This window comes from Nomascus leucogenys, chromosome 15 (genome assembly GCF_006542625.1).
Source record: "Nomascus leucogenys isolate Asia chromosome 15, Asia_NLE_v1, whole genome shotgun sequence".
NCBI lineage: Eukaryota > Metazoa > Chordata > Mammalia > Primates > Hylobatidae > Nomascus > Nomascus leucogenys.
The window spans coordinates 107,484,067-107,498,129 of record NC_044395.1 but is presented as its reverse complement, the minus strand read 5'-3'; the positions used below and the strand labels follow the sequence as shown (position 1 = coordinate 107,498,129).

At 47.7% G+C, this 14,063-nt stretch overlaps 1 protein-coding gene across 2 annotated transcripts in view; it reads left to right on the top strand.

The window, feature by feature from the left end:
• The window catches only part of MTCH2 (mitochondrial carrier 2), a 51,397-nt gene that overhangs the window by 35,777 nt on the left and 1,557 nt on the right, over positions 1–14,063 (top strand). Inside the window, exon 13 of one of the 2 annotated variants that reach the window (XM_030828878.1) lies at positions 4,186–4,450. The exons of the other annotated variant lie outside the window; for it this stretch is intronic. Within the exon in view, the coding sequence (XP_030684738.1) occupies positions 4,186–4,263 (78 nt within the window). The 3' untranslated portion in view covers positions 4,264–4,450. Of the gene's footprint in view, positions 1–4,185; positions 4,451–14,063 lie in introns of those variants that run through there. 2 annotated transcript variants of the gene reach the window in all.

Sequence of the window (14,063 nt, the reverse complement as noted above, 5' to 3'; positions counted from 1 at the left end):
CTTGATCTCCTGACCTCGTGATCTGCCCGCCTCGGCCTCCCAAAATGCTGGGATTACAGGCGTGAGCCACCACGCCTGGCCTGTTTGTTTTTGAGACAAGGTCTCTCTCTGTCACCCAGGCTGGAGTTCAGTGGCCGATCTCGGCTCACTGCAACCTCCACCTTCTGAGTTCAAGCAATTCTCGTGCCTCAGTCTCCCGAGTAGCTGGGATTACAGGTGGGTGCCACCACCCACAGCTCATTTTTTTGTATTTTTAGTAGAGATGGGCTTTCACCATGTTGGCTAGGCTGATCTTGAACTCCTGACCTCAAATGATCTCCCTGGGCCTCCCAAAGTGCTGTGATTACAGGCGTGAGCCACTGTGTCCAGCCAAACCAAATGTTATGTAAGCCATCCATCTGAGGAAAGTGGGCCTGCATTTGTAGTCAAAGCAGTGAACAAGCCTCCCAACGGAGTAGAATGGTCTTAAATAAGGAAAGACAGATCTTGCCTCTGCAGAATTATAAATAGCTGAAACAACTGAAAATAGAAATGATCACCATTACTTTTCTAGACTATTATGATGGTTTATGTGGATGAAAAGCTAAGTTACTGTATGGCAAGGATTTCTTCCTCGAGAAGCAATCTTCCTAGAGGTACCATTAGTTCAGTGTAGCAGAACTCCGAGTACATTTGGCTGGTAACATTTCTTGAAACTGATCTATGTGTCGGCATCTCTACTGGGTGCTTCTAAAACATCCTGCGGAATGGATGGGTTCATTCAGGCTGCCTCCCAAGGTGGCATGGTAGTTTCTATTTTGGCATTTTTGTTTTTGTTTTTTTAAATACAGACAAAGATATTTGTCTTACCTCCTTTTCAGAGCTCTGTTTAGGCTTTCCTAAAGAAGTCACAAGTGCTGGGTGCAGTAGCTTATGCCTGTAATCTCAGCATTTTGTGTTTGTGTTTGTTTTGTTTTGTTTTGTTTGTTTTTGAGACAGTCTCAAAAACACTGTGCCCAGCCAATCCCAGCACTTTGGGAGGCTAAGGTGGGAGGATCACTTGAGTTCTGGAGTTCAAGACCAGCCTAGACAACATAGTGAGATCCTGTCTCTACTAAAAATAAAAATAAAAAATTAGCCAGGCATGGTGGAATACATCTGTAGTCCCAGCTACTTGGGAGGCTGGGGCCAGAGAATCACCTGAGCCCAGGAGTTTGAGGCTGTGGTGAGCTATCATTGTGCCACTGCACTCCAGCCTGGGTGACAGAGCAAGATCTTGCCTTAAGGGAAAAAGGAAGTCACATGTGACATCTCATTTTATATTTTTCCCCCTTCTATTCATCTCTCATTTTTCTCTTTAAGCTTGAAAGGAGTCAGAATCTTGCACTCTGGTTTTTGCCCCAGAGGGGAAGTTGCCAGTGAGCGATTCTTTTACCACCAACCAAAAATTAGCGGTTTTTTTTGTTTGTTTGTTTTTGTTTTTGAGATGGGGTCTCTCTCTGGTTGCCCAGGCTGGACTGAAGTGTAATGGTGCAATCTCAGCTCACTGCAGCCTCCACTTCCCAAGGTCAGATGATTCTCCCACCTCAGCCTCCCAAGTAGCTGGGACTACAGGCGCCCGCCACCACGCCTGTCTAATTTTTTTGTATTTTTAGTAGAGACAGAGTTTCACTGTGTTAGCCAGGATGGTCTTGATCTCCTGACCTCATGATCCGCCCGTCTCGACCTCCCAAAGTGCTGGGATTACAGGCGTGAGCCGCCGCGCCCAGCCCACACATCTGGCTATTTTTTTTTGTATTTTTAGTAGAGACAGCATTTGCTATATTGTTGCCCAGACTGGTCTCGAACTCCTGGACTCAAGCCATCTGCCTGCCTAGGCCTCCCAGAGTGCTGGGATTACTGGTGTAAGCCACGATGCCTGGCCAAAAAATAGCTTCTTTTCAGGAGACTACCTTGGCTAAGAATGAGGATTAATTTTCTAAAGTGAGTGAAAGTTTTCCTTCTATCCAACCTTCCCCATATGACAGCTTCCTCATACATTTGCTGTCTAGAGACAGGTCCTAGGGAGGCCCCTTCCAGTGCATGAGTTAAGTGTTCTGGTCGCCAGTGTCCCGTGATCAGAAGATGGAATTGCAAAGAGCCGTCTTTCCTTGGTCTAAGTACAGTCCTCTGTACTCTGGGCACCAAATCTCTTGTCTGGGACTAAGCAGATTTTGCATGAAAACTGTAATTACTCTGGAACCATCTTATTGCAACTCTGAGAAAGAATGTTTTTAAGCAGATTCCGATCAGTACCATACCACAATACGGTTAGAGGTTGGTACTTGAGAGAGTGGAAGAAGAGGAAGAGAAACCAGTGTGACCTGCAGATGTTATTCAGGACTCAGCAGCTTCCTGAGAGGCAGCAAATAAGGAAACAAATCTTGTCCTCTCTCCAAGTCTCCAAGATGACACGTGGGTGAAAGAAAATTTTGTAACACCAGCCTCTGCCTCGCTAAGGCAGCCAAGAGAATGGACTATTCCCTGGCAGTGCCACATTTCCATGGAAAGTCTATTAGGTATTGCTTTTATTTCCACACAAGAGTAGCATGAAGAGCCAGAGGTTGGATAAGGACAAGCCAGCATTGCACCTACTCTGGCTGGCCGTCTAGCTGGGGCCCTGCCCTCCTGGCATCAGACTGGTGAGAGTGTCCTTTGGCTGGAAACAAGATAGAGGGTGAAGATGGAAACACAGAAACATGCCTCACCTCAGACTACTCGCCTCTTGCTGGAATCTCATGCCTTTCCTCCCCCTGAGGGGCTCACATGTAGAGTTTATAAATGCAACTGTCAGTCATTAAGTGAGTAGCTTGGGCAGAGTTCTGTGCGAGGGGCAGCAGAGGATGCAAAGGCCTGTAATAAATCTCCCTGTCCTCCTTGGCGCTTACTGTCCACTGACAGGGAGGCAGAATGACAAGAACATAAAACTCTAGGAGTATTGGAGGATTAAGTGAAACCATATGTACAACAGTGAGGCCTGGTGCCCTGAAAGAGGGTATTTGTTGAAGCTCTTTTAACACTCTCTGATGATGGATACATCATCATATACAAAGCAGGATACGCCATGAGAAGCCAGAACCAAGCACCATGGGATGCACAGAGGGAAAGCTTACATCCATTTGGGGAAATCAGAGACTTCATGAAGAAGTGGCTCCGACTGTGGCTTTGTCAGGATAGTGGGGGTCTTGGGTGGCAGGATGATGGGATGGCAGCAATTTCTAGCTGTCACCAGCTGCGAGACCTTGGGAAAGTTGGTCATTTTAAGCCTCAGGCTCCTCATGTCTAGAATGCAAAGTAATACTCATTACAGTTTTCTTTTCTTTTTTTTTGAGATGGCGTTTTGCCCTTTCGCCCAGGCTGGAGTGAAGTGGCTCGATCTCGGCTCACTGCAACCTCTGCCTCCTGGGTTCAAGTGATTCTCATGCCTCAGTCTCCTGAGTAGCTGGGATTACAGGCACGTGCCATCACACCCGGCTAACTTTTGTATTTTTAGTAGAGGCAGAGTTTCGCCATGTTACCCAGGCTGGTCTCAAACTCCTGACCTCAGGTGATCCACGCTCCTTGGCCTCCCAAAGTACTAGGATTACAGGGATGAGCCACCACGCCCAGCCTAGAGTATTAAATTTAGTACCGTGTCTGGCATAGAATAAATATTTGGTATGTGATAATTACTAGAATTTTAAGAATTAGAAGGGAGGGGCTACTTTCCAAGTATAGACAATAATATGGGCAAAGTTACGGCGTTAGTAAAGGCTAAAGCATTTGGAGGCAAGTGGAATTGCATCTCTTACTGTCCTAACCTTTCCTCAAAGCTGGATTTCTGCCATATAATGAGCACCTAGAACAGGAACTGGCACATGGTAGAGACTCCACAGATGTGTGTTGAACAAAGTCAGCTGCCTCCTAGCTGTATCCACTGAACATCCACTGAATGTCCTTGAGGATCCCCAAACTGAGTTACATCTCAAGCCCTCTTCCCAAGCCTACAGTGGTACTTGCACTCTAAACTCTATTATAAACACAGCGTTATGCCCCTATTCCCCAAGCTAGAAACCCTGGAGATGTTTGAGTCCTCCCTACCCCTCCCTCTGCTTCTAGAAAGTCACTGCTGGATTCTCAGAAACGCCTCTGAATTTGTCACCTCCCTTTCTTTCCCATCGCCTTTAGGCATCATCTCTGCTCAGCTGTTGCGCAGCCTCTATCTCATCTTCCTGCAGCCAGCTCAAGGCAGTAGGCAGTAGATAAAGGTGGAGTTCTACCAACTTCGGCCAGGGTACAGAGGATGACCATGACTCTCCTCTACCTACACAGGCTTCTGGCAGAGGATACAATACTGCTTTTTGACCCAGGTTTCTTAAGATTTCTTTTCTTTTTTTTTTTTTTTTTTTGAGACAGAGTCTCACTCTGTCACCCAGGCTGAAGTGCGGTGACACGATCCCAACTCACTGCAACCTCCATCTCCCGGGTTCAAGTGATTATCCTGCCTCAACCTCCCTAGTAGCTGGGATTATAGGCGCCTGCCATGATGCCCGGCTTTTTTTTTTTTTTTTTTGATACAGAGTCTCACTCTGTCGCCCAGGCTGGAGTGCAGTGGCACAATCTTGGCTCACTGCAACCTCCACCTCCCGGGTTCAAGCGATTATCCTGCCTCAGCCTCCCGAGTAGCTGGGATCACAGGTGCCTGCCACCACACCCGGCTAATTTTTTGTATTTTTAGTAGAGACGGGGTTTTGCCATGTTGCCCAGGCTGGTATCAAACTCCTGACCTCAGGTGATCCGCCCACCTCGGCCTCCCAAAGTGCTGGGATTATAAGCGTGAGCCACCGCGCCCAGCCTCCTTAAGATTTTTTTTTTTTCTTTTTTTTTTTTGAGACAGAGTTTCACTCTTGTTGCCCCAGCTGGAGTGCAATGGCGTGATCTCAGGTCACTGCAACTTCCGCCCCCCAAGTTCAAGGATTCTCCTGCCTCAGCCTCCCAAGTAACTGGGATTACAGGTGTGCACCACCACTCCCGACTAATTTTTTTTTTTTTGAGACAGAGTCTTGCTCTGTTGCCCAGGCTGGAGTGCAGTGGTGCAATCTCGGCTCACTGCAACTTCCGCCTCCCAGGTTCATGCCATTCTCCTGCCTCGGTCTCCCGAGTAGCTGGGACTACAGGTGCCCACCACCACGCCCGGCTAATTTTTTGTATTTTTAGTAGAGATGGAGTTTCACCGTGTTAGCCAGGATGGTCTCGATCTTCTGACCTCGTGATCTGCCCGCCTCAGCCTCCCAAAGTGCTAGGATTACAGGCATGAGCCACCACGACCGGCCAAGATTTCTTGGCCTAGCGTCTTTAATCCTTCCACCCTGAGCCCACATGCAGCCCCAGTTCCCCAACAGCCTCTGCTCTGTACATTTGTGCCGCACTGGCAGCTGCTCTCTGTGTCTGTTGTCTTCCGCTGAAGCCTTGTGCAGGAGGAGCTGAGCTGAGAGACAGGGCTATTTATAAATAGAAAGTGGGTGTAAAGTTCTGCAGTCACAAGTGTTTTAAACAAGACTAATTCCATCTCCCCCAATCGAACTCTGAAATTTCTGTCCACCTCCTCATCTCCCATCTTTTCTCAGAAGCCTGCAGCTTCTTGTCCTCTCCTTGGTCAAAGCCACCATAAGCCTGGATACCATGGTAGCTAAGAGATGTGACATGGAACAAAGTATGGGAATTATATAGATTCAGCATAGTCAGAGTCAAAGCTACTGAGGTAACATCAATGTTCCTACCACCTAATAATATTTAGTGATGGCTCACCATGTGCCCTGCCCATGTCACCATTAGCTCCAACCCATAAAACAGCCATATAAGCTAAATACTGCTCCCATTTTAGTGGTGGAAAAGTGAAACTCAGAAGGGTTCACTGATTTGCCCAAGACTGGTGGTAAATAGCAAAGCCCGGATTCTGACATGGGTCTGCAAATCTGGAATTTCTAATATGGCGAGCACATGCATTGAGTCCCAGTATTTTTCTGCATAATGATTGGAGCACAGATTTTAACAAAGAGTGAAGTATGAATCTTAATGAGAGGAGGGAACTCATGGTTTCAACATTGTGTGCTCAACAGTTAGATGCCCAGAAGCCCAACTCAAACTGACTACATTGGCTCAAGTAATAAAAATGGCCAGTGGTGAATCTGGGGGTTCAAACAAGGGCATCGGGATTCAGTCTTCCCACCCCTCGGCTGGTTTCCCTCTCCGACGGGCTCTCCACATGGCAACAAGATGCCAACTGGCAGCTCCACTCACATGGCTTCTTAGAGCTTGCAATTCCAGAGAAAGAGCAAAATCTCTTTGGAGAGCTCCAGCAGAAATCCCCAGGAGGACTCTGGCTTGAAACACACACCCATCTGTAAAGCATTTGGTGTGTCTGGGAGATGCTAGCCAGGCCTGAGTCACAGGCCCATCTGAAGGGGTGGAGGTCCAGGGTCAGCCCCAGAACCACACAGATTCTGCTGGACTGTTCTGTTTCCTGCCCTCCGCCCCCACACTCTTCTCAGACCTGGACTGTTTTCTAGTGGGATGCATGGCTCATCAAAGGAAGGTTCACTGTGCAAAGACATACATTACACCCTGTCCAAAAGAAACAGTTTTAACAGAAAGGGAAAAAAACAACAGTTCACCCAGAACATGTGACACGTGAGACTCCATGAAGCTAAGCTGAGCACAGAAGCTGGTGTGTTTGAAAACTTCCATGCACAGGTACATACATATATCAGCTCAATCACCCCATGAGCCTGATAATAGCCACTTTTTCTCACTTTTCAAGTGAGAGAAATGGAAGCTCAGAGATAGAGATTTAAGTGACTTGCTAGTAAGTAGCAAAACTAGAATGCAAACCTGGGTTTATTGGGGTCCAAATCCTGCAAGCTTTACGCCACAGCACACTGCCAATTTGGAAGGAACCAGGTGTGAGGGTGAGACTGCCAGATGACCGCTTGGAAGTCGTGTCCCCAGGGAAGCACACATCTGACTGCCTGACGTGCTCTGAGAGCGGCAGGCACCGAGCTGGAGACTGCCCTGTCCTGGTAACTACAGTCTCACCCAGCTAGTCGCTGAGTGGCTGATGAACTCTTCACATTCATCAATGACAGTTTCCTCTCAGCTGGAAGAAAAAGCTGCCAGGGAGCTGCTCCCCCAACCTTCCTTCTGACGGGGAAAGACTCCCCTGGTGCTGTTGATGAGACAGGAACCAAAGGAGACAGTTGGATTTGGAAGGAAGGGCATGTGGGCATGTGGGCATGGGATGAATGGATGATTGGATAAATAAATAATCCCAGAAAAATGATTTGAAAAGTTAGAAAAAAGTTATGATTCTAAGTTTAGAGACAAGATGGCAATATGGCACAAGAGGGATAGGAAGCTCTGAGATAAATTAGGCTATCCCATTTGCAGAAAATCCCTGTGCAGAGGAAAGGAGAGCCAAAGAAACCAGTGTGGCTCTGTAGAGAGCTCTCTGCTAAGTTCAGAATTTAAAAGGTGGGGTACAAGAGATGGAAGGAAAGGTGAAGTCCGTGATAGTGTAAATTGAGACCTGGAAAAGGTGCAGACAATAAAAGATATTGCTGGTTATGTTCCAGCAAGAGGAAAAAGGAGAAGACAGGATTCCACCTGGGGATGAAGATGTCAGGTTGGCAGTTTTCAGAGAAAGCAGAATACTCAATCCTCATTTTCTTCTTTCTCCCCCGAGGAAAAGCACTTCCAGACTGGGAAGAGTTCAGCAAAACACGGGTTAGAGGACATTAAACCCCAAATAGAAGAAAAGATAAGAGAAAACCTAACCACCTAGCCATTCAAAATGAGCTGCAAATCCCAAGGTGATGACAGATCTTTGCAGACAAGATCCAGGGACCTTTGCCAATGTGGCTATGAAGGCTGCGGCGAAAAGGACAGGGGCCACAGTCCTGGACAGCTGCAAATATCCTGACAAAAAGGAAGAAAAGGGAGATCCTGGGCACATTTGAGGTGAATTCCCTCAAAATCTACTCTAGAATATAACATTAAACCGTGGATTTGAGAACACCTAGAAAAATAAGTGGTATCTTCACAAAGAACAAGATATGGTGAAAATGATAAAAATATCAACAATAATTTGTTACTTATTTACTCAGAGGCCACCAGGAAAATTCCTTGGCCATACACACTGTTCCTTGTTTCCAGTTAGACACTGATTGTCTCACGACTGAAGAGACTAGTAGAAAAACATCGACCTCAGAGACTGCCCGGTCAGGTGGATTCATGTAACCGCTGTGCTCCCTCATCCCAGTTGGTCCGATTGCTGCAGAGCTTGCTGAGGAGGTAGCTCCAGTTCTGTGCTCCTAGACCCTGGTCAGCCTAGTAGTGGCCAGTGCCCACCACACTCGCCAAATTTGCAGAAGGCACCACTGTTGGGATGAAAAGCTAATATTTCAAAGTCAAGATTCTAAAATAACTTGAAACAGTGGGCTGAAACCAGCAGGATGAAATTTAAAAGAGTAAGTGGAGAGACCTGCATTTAGATTAAAAAAAAAAAAAAATCAGCCACATAAGCATAGGATACAGGAAGTTTGGTTTGCCAGAGGTGCCTGAGAAAGAGGCTGAGGGCTTGCAGCTGATCTCAGGTTGAATGGAAACCGGTAGGAATGGAGCAGCTGCTTAAAAAGATAGTGGCTCTCCCCACCTCTTGTTGTTTTAGGCACAAAGGGGTGAAACAGTGAAAAATATGGGAGACATATTAACAGCAACTGCTGTTAATGGTTTCTAATAGATCCCCTCAGAGGTATTCATTCCAAGCACACATAAGCAAATGCATGCTTTTTATTTTTTCACATAAATGGTGGTATATTGTGCACCTTGTTTTTTATTTCACTTAACTAACAGCATTTCTTAGCGATTATTTCATCAGTACACAAAATGATTCCTCATTCTTTTGTAGGGATGCATCGTATTCTACTGTATGTATGTATCATAATTTATTGGTCCTTTTGCTGGACATGTAATTTCCAGTATTTTGCTATTACAAACAATGCTGCAATAAATAACACGTCACAATTGGCCGGGCGCGGTGGCTCACACTTGTAATCCCAGCACTTTGGGAGGCCGAGGCGGGCGGATCACAAGGTCAGGAGATCGAGACCACGGTGAAACCCCGTCTCTACTAAAAATACAAAAAACTAGCCGGGCGTGGTGGCGGGCGCCTGTAGTCCCAGCTACTCGGGAGGCTGAGGCAGGAGAATGGCGTGAACCCGGGAGGCGGAGCTTGCAGTGAGCCGAGATCGCGCCACTGCACTCCAGCCTGGGCGACAGAGAGAGACTCCGTCTAAAAAAATAAATAAATAAGGCGGGCGGTGGCTCACGCTGTAATCCAGCACTCTGAGAGGCGAGGCGGGCGGATCACGAGGTCAGGAGATCGAGACCATCCTGGCTAACACAGTGAAACCCCGTCTCTACTAAAAATACAAAAAAATTAGCCGGGCGACGTGGCGAGCGCCTGTAGTCCCAGCTACTCAGGAGGCTGAGGCAGGAGAATGGCGGGAACCCCCGGGGGGCGGAGCCTGCAGTGAGCCGAGACCGCGCCACTGCACTCCAGCCTGGGAGACAGCGAGACTCTGTCTCAAAAAAATTAAAAAAAAAATAAAAATAAAAATAAAAATAAATAAATAAATAAATAACACGTCATTGCCATTACAAACTGTTTGCTATTACAAGCCATGCTAAAATGAATAACATGTAATTCCCAACAAGTGGGCATGTATCTGAAAAACGTCTCTTCAAGAAGTAAAATCACTGACTTAAAGGGCATGCACATTTTTAAACTTGGTAGATATTGTCCAATTGTGTCATTTTACCCTCCTACTAAAAATGTATGAATGTCTGTTTCTCTACATCTCACCCATAGAATGTATTATAAACCTCATTGATCTTTGACAGTTCAAGAGGTAAAAATAGTAACAATGGTATCTTATTTTCATTTTTTGTTGTTGTTGTTTGAGAGAGAGGGTCTTGCTCTGTTACCCAGGCTGGAGTGCAGTGGTGCCATCATGGCTTACTGCAGCTTCAACCTCCTGGGATCAAGCAATCCTCCCACTTCAGCCTCCTGAGTAGCTGGAACTATGGGTGTGTGCGAACAAGCCCAGCTAATTTTTGTGTGTGTGTGTGGAGACGGGGTTCTCACCATGTTGCCAAGGCTGGTCTCGAACTCCTGGCCTCAAGTAATCCTCCCACCCTAGGGCTCCCAAAGTGTTGGGATCACAGACATGAGCCACCACGCCCAGCCCACAATACTTATGAAATAAGTTTGGTCTGACAGGATTGGCATCGGCATCCCCTGGCTTGCAGAATAAAGTCTGGATGGCATAGGCTGGCACTTGAAATCCTTCATGAGGCCGGGTGCGGTGGTTCACGCCTGTAATCCCAGCACTTTGGGAGGCCAAGATGGGCAGATCACCTGAGGTCCGGAGTTTGAGACCAGCCTGATCAACATGGAGAAACCCCGTCTCTACTAAAAATACAAAATTAGCCAGGCGTGGTGGCGCATGCTTGTAATCCCAGCTACTCAGGAGGCTGAGGCAGGAGAATCTCTTGAACCCGGGAGGCGGAGGTTGCAGTGAGCTGAGATCGTACCATTGCACTCCAGCCTGGGCGACAAGAGTGAAATTCTGTCTCAAAAAATAAAAATAAATAAATAAATAATCCTTCATGACTGGATTCAACCACATTTGTCTGGGCCTATCTCCCATCAGTATCTCTACATTCCATACTGCAGCCACACCGATATTATTACTCATTTTTCAAACACACCAAACAGTAGTAACAGCCAACACATACTGAGTGCTCACAGTATACCAGGCTCTGTGCTAAATGTCTTTAATCCTTGCAGCAATGAGGCATACTTCATTATCCCCATTTCACAGGTGGGGAAACTGAGGTCATAAAAATAGTGAAGAAGCTGGGATTCAAACCGAAGCAGTCTGATGCCAGACACTACTCTTCACCATGATTCTGAATTGCCTAAGAGTGTTACCTCCTGCTCCGTGCTCCTTTCTTCCAGAATGCTCTTCAGTCTATTGTTACCTGTCAAAGTCCAGTGCAGCCTTCACTGCTTCGTTTAGGTGTTACCTCGCTGATTAAGCCTAGCTGCATTGCTCCACTTAGAATTAATTTCTCTTCCTAATTTCCACCCGACGCACAAGGAATGGAGTGCAGGCGTGCCATCTTGGCTCACTGCAGCCTCCACCTATTGGGCTCAAGTGATCCTCCCACACTTTCTGGTTTGTATTTCTGCCTACTCTTTTAAAAACTGAGGGGGCACCCTGGCCAGGCGCGGTGGCTCACGCCTGTAATCCCAGCACTTTGGGAGGCCGAGGCAGGTGGATCACAAGGTCAGGAGATCGAGACCATCCTGGCTAATATGGTGAAACCCCGTCTCTACTAAAAATACAAAAAATTAGCTGGGCATGGTGGTGGGCGCCTGTAGTCCCAGCTACTTGGGAGGCTGAGGCAGGAGAATGGCGTGAACCCGGGAGGCGGAGCTTGCAGTGAGCCAAGATCACACCACTGCACTCCAGCCTGGGCGACAGAGCAAGACTCCGTCTTAAAAAAAAAAAACAACAAAAAACTGAGGGGGCAATGATAAATTGCTATAAGCCTCTCCCTGCCCCCTTCCCTCCTCCTCCAGCAGTTACTCAACCGGGTTGTAGATGATGTTTACATTCAAGTTGTCTCACCAGTCACTCAGGACTCTTCTGACCTACACTCTGGCTGGCACTACACTGGGGTGAACACAGACAAAACAATTCAACACAACCCCTCACTAGTCAGAATCAGAATGTGACCAGACACAATGGCATGCGCCTATAATCCCAGCTCCTTGGGAGGCGGAGGCAGGAGGATTGCGTGAGCCTAGGAGTTCAAGGCAGGCGTGGGCAACAAAGTGAGACCCTGTCTCAAAAAAAAAAAAAAAAAAAAATGCTGGCCAGGCAAGGTGGCTCACGCCTGTATTCCCAGCACTTTGGGAGGCCGAGGTGGGTGGACACTTTGGGAGGCCAACACAGGTGGATCAAGAGGTCAGGAGTTTGAGACCAGTCTAGCCAAGATGGTGAAACCCCGCCTTTACTAAAAAAATACAAAAATTAGCTGGGTGCAGTGGTGGGCGCCTGTAATCCCAGCTACTTGGGAGGCTGAGGCAGGAGGATTGCTTGAACCCGGGAGGCGGAGGTTGCAGTGAGCCAAGATCGCGCCACTGTACTCCAGCCTGGGCAACAGAGCAAGACTCTGTCTCAAAAAAAAAAAAAAAAAAACCAGAAAAGAAAAAAAGCCACAGGAGCCACAGGGCTTCTCTCTCTTACTCACCTTGGCAGGACACAGCCTTCCTTTTCTCCCTTCCTGCAGGCCATGGAGACCCAAACACTGTCTCCTGCCAGGGCCAGTACTACCACTGTTTCAGCTCACATAAGAATGGGTTTTTTCGCCGGGCGCGGTGGCTCACGCTTGTAATCCAGCACTTTGGGAGGCGGGCGGAGCACGAGGTCAGGAGATCGAGACCACGGTGAAACCCGTCTCTACTAAAATACAAAAAATTAGCCGGGCGTGGTGGCGGGCGCCTGTAGTCCCAGCTACTCAGGAGGCTGAGGCAGGAGAATGGCGTGAACCGGGAGGCAGAGCTTGCAGTGAGCCAGATTGCGCCACTGCACTCCAGCCTGGGGGACAGAGCAAGACTCCGTCTCAATAAAAAAAAAAAAAAAAAAAAAAAAAAAAAAAAGAATGGGTTTTTTCTCCAACCTCTCCAAGTGAAAAGCTGACTTTTGCCCCCAAAGATGTGCAGATCTTGGTGTCAATATGCAGCATTCCATAGCCAGACATAGGATTTGGGTCTCCTGACAGTCTGGAGTTATTTGTGCCTCCAATGTCTTCTGCTAACATGGGTCAAGGAGAACATGCAACAACAGTTCAGGGAATGAGCCTGGGTATGGGGAGAAACTTGGTGGCTGTCCTGCGTCTTCAGCCAGTTTTGATCAGGTCTGGTTACCCCAGTGTTCCAACTCTCTGTTGCTACAGTAACCCAAAACTTACTGGTTTAAAACAGCAATAGTTGGCTGGGCACGGTGGCTCACACCTGTAATCCAACATTTTGGGAGGCCGAGGCCGGTGGATCACTTGAAGTCAGGAGTTCAAGACCAGCCTGGCCAATATGGTGAAACCCCGTCTCTACTAAAAATACAAAAAAAATTAGCCGGGCGTGGTGGCGGGCGCCTGTAATCTCAGCTACTCGGGAGGCTGAGGCAAGAGAATTGCTTGAAACCAGGAGGCAGAGCTTGCAGTGAGCTGAGATTGTGCCACTGCACTCCAGCCTGGGTGACAGAGTGAGATTCCGTCTCAAAACAAACAAACAACAACAAAAAGCCCAGCAACAATCATCTTTATTCCTTGTGGGTCTGGTGGAGTACTAGGTTCAGCTAGGCAGTTCTCATTCAGGGCCGCTCACACAGCTGCAGTCAGAGACCAGGCCTGGTGCCCTCTTGAAGGCTTCCTCACATCCACATCACTTGCAGTGATGCTGGTACCGCAGCTGGGGCCAGGGCCAGCTTCATGGCCCTACAACTTGTGTGGCTGAGCAAGGTGCCACACTTGGAAGAGCCATATGTTTGGTTTAAAGCTCTAAATTCTTAATTTTTTAACAGTAGCCTCCACCTTTTTTTTGTTTTTTTTTTTTTTGAGACAGGGTCTTGCCCTGTCACCTAGGCTGGAGAGCAGTGGCACAATCTCGGCTTGCTGCAACCTCTGCCTCCCAGGTTCAAGCGATCCTCAGGCCCCAGCCTCCCGAGTAGCTGGGACCACAGGTGCGCACCATCACACCCGGCTAATTTTTTTTTTTTTTTTTTTTGAGATGGAGTCTTGCTCTGTTGCCCAGGCTGGAGTGCACTGGTGTGATCTTGGCTCACTGCAACCTCTGCCTCCCAGGTTCAAGCGATTCTCCTGCCTCAGCCTCCTGAGTAGCTGGGATTACAGGCACGTGCCACCACGCCTGGCTAATTTTT